The sequence below is a fragment of the Octopus bimaculoides genome, chromosome 1, assembly GCF_001194135.2.
Source record: "Octopus bimaculoides isolate UCB-OBI-ISO-001 chromosome 1, ASM119413v2, whole genome shotgun sequence".
Lineage (NCBI taxonomy): Eukaryota > Metazoa > Mollusca > Cephalopoda > Octopoda > Octopodidae > Octopus > Octopus bimaculoides.
In genome coordinates, this window is record NC_068981.1 from 96,540,126 (window position 1) to 96,549,192 (window position 9,067).

The following is a 9,067-nucleotide window of genomic DNA, read 5'->3' on the forward strand; positions in this document are numbered from 1 at the left end:
GCTTCATCACAAATTGCCATCCTAGCTCCTGCTATGTATAATCAGGGCAGCGCAAAAAGTTGTTTTGCACAAGCATTTCTATAGCCAATTACACGGATGAAATTTACGTATGCTTAATAATTTTACGCAAAACAGCTTTCAGACTTTCCCTATTAATTTCATCGTCTTTTGAATTATGAACATATTTACATCATAAGGGTTTTTTCATTGTAAGGCTTTCGTTTTTAGTTGATTTTCAGCTAGCAAGACTTATCGTAGATGGCATAATAAGTCACACCCGGACAAGGTCGGGTTATACTGCTAGTATATATATATAGAGGATGTGTTAACTATTTCAGAATAAAAATTTAAGAATCATAAATGGCCCAAACTTTGACTAAATATCCTCTTTTTTCAGCCCCAACATGGAAGCTTTGAACCTAATGCAGACAATGAAAAGGCATGCTGTTCTTGTCCCTTTAGCTGCCAACCACAATGATTAGGGTCAATGCAGCAGCCTACATCGAGATGCTGGAGATAGTCGTTAAACCATGGATCAAGAGAGTTGCTTGTGGGGAGGCTGTACATGTTCCAGTCTGAACAACCCAGAAGTGGATAGTCAAAAATTTTCATGAGTGTGTCACCCATAACATTTGGCCTCCTAGCTCTCCTGATTTAAACCCCCTGCACTACAACGTCTGGAGCATTGTTGGGAGGGAGACCAACAAGCATGCCTGCAATACCAAAGACTGATTGATGTCTACTATTTAGGATGTTATGGCCATATGAATAAAAATCACCTACTCAACACATTTAGTCATTTCAGAAGTTATATCAAGGCAGTAATTAAGGTTAATTAAGGCTGATGACAGCTTTATTGAACAGCATTTTGCTATGTACATAAGAATACGTGTACTAAATTCTATAAAAATATAATGGTTTTTATATTTTATTAAAATTAAAATGATGTTTTCATATAGCTCATGCACCTGTGTATACATATTATATATACTGTAAAAACCCATGTAATTTATGCACTTTTTCCCGCAAAAATAAACTTTAGGGGGTGCGTAAATTACATGAGTAGGTTGTTTCCAGAATTTTTTTGAAATTTTTTTTGTTGAAAAAAAAACAAACAAAACATACAAAACATAAACATTCATACCAGAAGTTGACTCATTTAATGTCAGAATAGGTTTTTACAGAAAAAATAATGGTTTAAATATAATGAAGTTGACTTTTATTTATGCTGGACAGTATAATGCTTACTTTTTCTGTATAAATTTAGTAAAACCATTAAATGGTTAACTACTTCTTAAAGTTTGACAATCATGCTGGTAAACATGGTCCTAGCCATATTTTACATTGCTTGTTTCTACCTATTGCAATGGAGCACCATTGACATACATAGTGATATGGATATTCCTGACTGAAAAAAATGTAATGATATGGATAATCTTGATTGTATGTTTTTATTTTTGTCTATTTATTACTAGGCACAGTTTTATGTTTGCTGTACTGTTTACACCAGTTTCAAACACTGGCTTCATTAACATTAAAATGCCTTCCGGCAGCTCTATTTCTGGATTCAAATGCATATTCAACATATTTAATTTCTCCTTTGCAGTAAACGATTCATAAGTTCTGCCCATACTGACAATAATAGGAATGACAAATTTTAAAGTTTGCTCGACATTTTATAAGTGTGAAAGGATTAGAATTTCGATACGCTGTATCAAAGGTTTTGACAAGAATAGGTGGAAAAGAACTGTTTACATAATCAATTTGATCGGTCACCTTCCACTGTTGGTTGAGTAAAGTGTCATCCAAGCTGATGTTTATTGGTAATTAAACTTAATTTGCAACACTTGTGCATATTTATCAGCTTTGTTTTTTTTTTTGGTAATTCCTATCAACAACTTTTCTTGTGATTGTGATTTGAGAAGACATACAGCAGTATGCTAAAGATCGGACATAATCTCTTATGGGCAAGAAATGTAAAATAAAGCTTATTATAAACAACACAAACACTTTGTAACCTAATAGCTTTCAATATGACACCTGTTAACCAGAAATTATCTTTATTTAATGAAAATTTAATAAAATTTAATCATAAGTAAGTGAAGTTATGCTAAATACAACTAAATTGAAAACCTTTTCCCTCTGACTATATTGGCAATTCTGAAAACTTTTGGGTGCAAATTTTACACGAATAGGAGCTTTTTGTAACAGATTTTATCCTGAAAATCACCTGTGTAAATTACACAGGTGCACAAATTACATGGTGTTTTTACGGTATGTATATGTATATGTGTATGTATATATATATATATATATATATATATATATATATATATATATATATCGTTGCCAGAGCAGATGGGCTGGCCCCTATGCAGATGACATGTAAAATACACCATTTTGAGCGTGGCCGTCGCCAGTTCCGCCTGACTGGCCCTCGTGCTGGTGGCATGTAAAACACCCACTACACTCTAGGAGTGGTTGGCGTTAGGAAGGGCATCCAGCTGTAGAAACTCTGCCAAATCAGATTGGAGCCTGGTATCGCCTCCTGGTCCACCAGTCCTCAGTCAAATCGTTCAACCCATGCTGGCATGAAAAGTGGACGTTAAACGACGACGATGATGATGATGATGATAGTCTGAAAAAGCTTACTTAGAGTAAAACATATAGCCGTTTGTAATGAATTATTATAACTTAACCCTTGAGCATTTAAACCAGCCATATCCAGCCCAAATACTCTACCTGTTTTGTTTTCAAAGCAGCTAAATCTGGCCTCTCATACTTACCCTACAATGTCATTCTAATTTTTTCACATAGATTGGTTTAAGAAAGGAGTTTAGCATATGAAACATTAATTAATAATATCTTCTCCATGGATTAAATCTAATTTATAAAATCAAAACAAACACACATCTTGTTCTAAATAAAACTGAATATATGGTTGCACCATAACAATTTTTTTTTTTAAGACCAGTTTTCTCAAAAAAGAAAATACTTAGAAATTTCCTTACCTAAAACTGGAATTGCAGCCTGTTTTTTTGTAATTATTCTTGGTTCTTCTTTGGATTTCATTGCATGTTTATTATTTATTAATGGGCTGCCACTCCACTGTATTTTCTGTAGCTCTGGTGATGAGATCTGTGTTTTGACTTCCAAAGTTCTTGGAATTACCCAAACCTTTTTTTTGGCTCCTGTGGAAGCAGTGTTTGTGTCACAGATAATTGAATCCAATTTACTTTCACTTGTATTTGACACTGAATCAGATTGATGGGTCTTTTCCAATTCTATTACTTTAGGGGTTGTGTGTAAGGATTTGGAAAGAGACTGAGGTTTGTAATCACTGAGTGCTGTGCTTGTCAAAGGCATGACAGATGAAGTTGGCAAGGAAGGTGCTATCTTGGGTGCAGTAAATTCTTGATTCAAAATAAATGAAGAAGGCACGATGTGGTAACTCAGTGGCCTCTTCTTACCTGGTACAGTTTCTGAAACAGCTTTCACAGGTTGAGATACAGGTGTAATGCTTTCTTCCTCCACATCACTTAAAATGGGACCATTACCCTCTGCAATCAAATATCAAACACAAGGAATTAAGATTAAATTAATTTCAATTAAAAATGAAAGAGAAAACAAGAAAAGAAAGACAAAATGACAGAAAGAAACAAAGAAAAAGAAAGATACAAAATGAAAACTCATTCTCTACCCATGAAACATTTTAAAATATTAGAAATGTATTGTCATTGCAAGTTCTTTGGACATAATTTTCAGTTAGAACATGCTTGCATTTGCCATAGACATGGACATGGAAAATATGGCAGCAGCAATAATATAAACTTAACTTGAGTAATGACAGTACTCTTATAAGTGAAAATCATTACTTAGCCTTACTGATATAATAAACTGCTTTGTTCCAAAAAGAGTAGACACTTGTAGAAACAGTTAATCTAAAAATTTACATGCCAATATCAAATTTGAAGAGAAAATATATCTGAACTAAACTGTTATTCAAAAAAGGATATGAAAGACAAAAATTAACCCTTAATAGATACGAACCAGAATAATAGTATTCTGTTAATTTACTGAGCTTGTCTTTATGTAATGACTTGATCTTTTTGTTAACTTATTTCTGTCAAAATATACTGCTTTTGTTTCAGTTAATTTTGAAAATAATGAAGAATTTAGGAAAATAACTTCACTATTAAATTGGTGCTTAGAACATACATTAACATGGAATTTTGATGGAAGGTTTTAATTTAGGTCACTTTAAACATGAAATTTGTATCATAGAATGGTGCATAATCTCAGGTGAATTGGTATCAAAAGGCTTAAGAGAAATTACATTGGAATGGTTTTCCTTTGCTTTCTCAAGAAACAAGGAAGGATTTGAGCTTAGGATTGCAAGCTGACAACAAAACCAAGAGTAACAAAATGCCTCTCTTGCTTACAATGGTGAATTGTACCATACTCAGGTACCTGTTATGAACAGGGTACTGAAGATAGGATATTAAACACTGGTGTTTCTGCCAAAAGAGTAATATTTTACTAATTTAGTTAATTGTAATTTTCTGTATTTTTAATAATTGTTTTATTCTGGATGCTCCCTGAAACTGGTGAAATGACTACTATTAACATTTCACTTGAACAGTTGCAAGACTCTACCAATGTGTAAGAACTGAGATATACTTGACCTCCAAATCATACTTCAATGCAGTAGAATTTGCTTTATAGATAAATTGCCTTATTTCAGTGTACTTACCTGATGCTGTGGATGTAGAGTTGGAATCAGTATCATCATCATCATTGGTTGGAATGTCATCAATGTTGAACTCTATATTCATACGACTCAATTCCATTTTTAACTTCCGAACTGTCTCTTGAAGAGAGATCTTGTTTCGTGCAAGTCGCTGCACTTCGACTTCATAGTCTTTCTCTCGACGATGCAGAAGCTATAAACAAACAATAAGAAAATTACATGTTAGCTAACAAAAACCATTCACAAGAATAAATGAAACACTTGCAATTGTTCTTACACTTGTTAAGGCAATAACGTTAAGTAATAATAAGATACCAGATATGGTGTTAATTGACTGTACTTTCCTCTCAGAAATTTGTAAAAGGAATAATAACTGCTGCACTTTAAATTATTAAATATATTTTTACTATCAGTAAAGCTTCTGACTGCATTCCCCAACACTCACTTTTTAATAAAATACCAAACACATCTTCAAAAAAACATGATGCTACTGAACTGCACCTCATATTGCGAAACTAATGTAGAACAGCATAACAATGAATCAGAAATCTGTATTTCTTGAAATTTTATATACCATGTATCTTTTCAGCAATTCTTTTTTTCCTATACATTGATGATCTTCCCAAAACTCACAAAATATACAAACAGTGTTATATGCATATGATATCACCACACCTTAGGTATAGCTATAGAAACATTCTAACCCTACATTAACCACCTAGAAGTATGGTATGAGACAAATAGGTTACTAGTAGTACATAACAAATCCATCATTACCTTCAGAATCATCAGAAATACAACATTAAATAAAACCATTTCTCATATTCAACAAAATTTCCATTAAATCACACCCTAGCATCTTTAAAAATATGCTATATTAGGTAACAGTATTAAATACATAATGCTTTTAAAAAATGATAAGGTGGTCATTGCTGGTGCTAAAAAAGAGTATAAACCCACACTGAAGGCAAAAAATGCAAGGGATAACATGCAACAACTACAAATATTAAGAGCAGCCACAGGTGTCACATTTGGTCAACATATACAAACAACAGCATATCTGTTAGAAATATGTTAGACCCTTTATATATAATACCAGACCAACTAGAGCAGTAACCTCACTGCAATAAAGCATAACTTGCAAATAACACAAAATAGTACACTTTGCATCACTGCAGACTACACCTAAAGGTATAGCAATCAAAATGAAAAATCATTTGGATATGCAAAGCATAGAGTTATGTTTGGCTACAGAAAGCAATGCAATCCATGTCACTGCATGTATGGTTAGACTCAAATACCTAGACACATTGAAAACACTTCAGAATACAATTCTTACTACTTGTTTTCAACAAACACATAATGCATGTACACACAAATATGGTAACATCAATAATCTCAAATACTGTAATGGGATGTACTGTGAGACGTACAGCAACAGTCATGCTTTCACCTTGCTACTTTTCCGACAGCTATCACCAACACGTACAAACGCACAAGAACGGAATCGGTATGCGTACTACGCCGGGTGACGTAACGAGTATTAAATACAGATAGAATTTTGAAACGTAAATGCCAAAGAAAAGAGAATCGAAGGGAGGTAACTCTAATGTCTCTGATCCCTTCTTTAAAATTGAGTTTTTGGTCATGAACAGTTCATCAAGTTAACACATCGTAACTAGTTATTAAGGAAAACTGAATTGGGTATAGTTATAGTGTTCGAATACACAATGGCACAAGCAGGCTATAAAGATTTCGTTGTATATGCATAGAGCCAATGCAGATATTTATTAACAGAACAAAATTGAATACAAGAACCGTGAAAACCAAGACCTGACCATATAACAAGGATTTTTGAGCAATAGCATTTTAACACGTATCGTTGTTGTTTAGCCACAGGTCAGCCTCGATCGAGTAGAGCAGACTCATGACCAAAATGACTATCCCGTCATTCACCACGTATTGTGTACCCTGATTATATTGTCTAATGAGTTTGTTTACAAGGTAACAGGATACGTTAAGGGAAATTCGGCTATTATTTTTAACAGGATGAATGACTACATAGAAGCTTTCTCATTTAGCTCACTTAACATGTTTTCCTATGCTAGTTATAGCCTGAGCGATCTACTCCATAGTTTATAGTAAAATATCTTGATTATCCAGTGCTTCATCTGTGAAGCTCAGCATCATAAGATCCGGTATTATTAGTTCGTACCATGTCTGTCTCTGCTACAAGTACTCTATCAATAACTCAGCGCACTTTTTCACTTAAAATTTATCGTTAATTTGCATCACAAGTCCGTACCAGTGCAGTTACTTCTATACGCTTTGACGCTTATATTGCCAACCACTCGATGTCTCATCTTGTACTTTCATGCTAGTTAAACAAATTAACCTATGTCTCATCTTGTACTTCCATGCGAGTTAGAAAATTAACACATCCAAAGGATCATACTCGTTACAATATCCCTCTAGCGTCAGAGGCATCTCTGAAAATGAACATAATATAAGTATTTCTCATTTCACTTCTCTTTAAAGACAGAGCTTCCTCTCCCTCAAGACAAAAGAAACAAAGTTTTTAAAATTCATATAGAATTACTGTAAGTATTCCTTATAAGATTTCATTAAAAAAATTTAATTTGAGCAGAATCTCAGAAAATTTCCTCAAAATTCCTAGTATCGTATCTAAATTTCCCAATATTGAAAATTAAGCTTCCACTTCTAAAATAAATATTAAAAAATTTGAAAGTACATGCACGTATATTAGTAACAGGAGAATATTGACTATAAATTAAACAAAGCAACAGTGGTTCAAAATTTAGGAAGAAGTATCAATGCTTCGGAGAGAAGAGCTCATTAAATAACTATCAGACATGTACATTAAATCTTACTCTAAAACAATGTGATAAGAGGGGAGAGAGGGGAAGCTCGAAAATCATAAATTGTACAGTAATCTAATTAAAATTCATGGAATTAAATAAGTTGAACGATGCTCCCGAAGAACTAATTAGATATACAACTCTACCTTGTTTATCTTCTCTCAAAGGATTTAAATAAATTTCTTAAAACAAAAAATTTAAAAAACGCGTGCGAACATTATTTGTAATACGCAAAATACTAAGGGGCACCAGTAGGGAAGAGCGAACACATAGCTTTCACAATACCAAAATACTGAATAAACTAATACCAAAATACTGAATAAACTAAATCGAGTACCGATTTCAGAGCACGTTCTGTATATTATGTATACACACACACACCACACAAAATACACCCATTTTGTATACATTAATTCCTTTATATGCCTTTCTTTATATTATGTGTCCGATATTAAGTTAACTATAACAGATCGAGGGTTCTGTATTTAATAATTATCATGAAGGCTCATGACTACTTCCACTAGTCTTGCGAGGAGATTGACATTTGAAGAGCAAGTCAATGGAGATCACAGAATCACATTATTTTCTTCTTTAAAATTCCCCGTGGAAAGGTAACACTCGCTAACCCAGTTAGAATAAAAACAACAACACGTGACCATCATCGACCAATCGCCGTGGCCGATGTTCGTTTGCGCCAAGCCATGATCAGACCCATCACGTGAGCGACCGTAACTAATCAGCAGTGTAGAAATGGGCGTTCCTCCCAATTCAATCGTATCGTTTGACGTCAGTTGTTTTAGTTGTCACACAAGCATGTGCAGCACGTGATGGTGTTTCTTGCGTATTAGATAAGATCGCCGTCAGACGTAGAAATGGCCTCATATACTTATCGTTCACTCGCTTGACACCAAAACGATCACGTTTTAGTTCAAGTCAACCTTACGATCGAAAACATTTTAACTACGACCATTACATCTCCTTTAAGACAGTAGCGTGTAAAGGTTGTGAGGGGGATTTTGCTGCGATTTATGAATGCGCAGAGGGTTCATCATTCGCATGAGTATGGTATACGTTGTTGTGGAGGCAGAGAGAGAGAGAGAGAGAGAGAGAGAGAGGGAGGGAGGGAGAGAAACAAAACTGCGACCTGTTTCGCTCAAACTCAAACATGACAGTCTCAAACCGTTTTCTTTTCAGACTATTTAGGAGGACTACATTGTCCCACAGACTTCTACATATATTTATATAAAGATGTATGCGCCTATGTAAAAATGTATGTGTATGTATGTATACATGGGACAATATTGTGTATATATGGGACAATTATATACATACACACACACATATATATATATGTATATGGGACAATTATATACATACACACACATATATATATATATATATGTATATGGGACAATATTATATACATATATATATATAT

General features: G+C 33.9%; 1 protein-coding gene across 9 annotated transcripts in view; it reads right to left on the minus strand.

The window, feature by feature from the left end:
• LOC106867929 (myosin-G heavy chain) overlaps nucleotides 1-9,067 on the minus strand; it is a 116,350-nt gene that overhangs the window by 10,010 nt on the left and 97,273 nt on the right. For 6 of the 9 annotated variants that reach the window (XM_052968404.1, XM_052968413.1, XM_052968406.1 and 3 more), the window contains 2 exons: nucleotides 4,754-4,943; nucleotides 3,012-3,560 (listed from right to left, as the gene is read on the minus strand). In XM_052968404.1, coding sequence (XP_052824364.1) covers nucleotides 3,012-3,560; nucleotides 4,754-4,943 — 739 coding nt within the window. Of the gene's footprint in view, nucleotides 1-3,011; nucleotides 3,561-4,753; nucleotides 4,944-5,324; nucleotides 5,489-5,527; nucleotides 6,147-6,183; nucleotides 7,370-9,067 lie in introns of those variants that run through there. The other 3 variants (XM_052968418.1, XM_014912997.2, XM_052968425.1) reach the window with 3 other exon arrangements.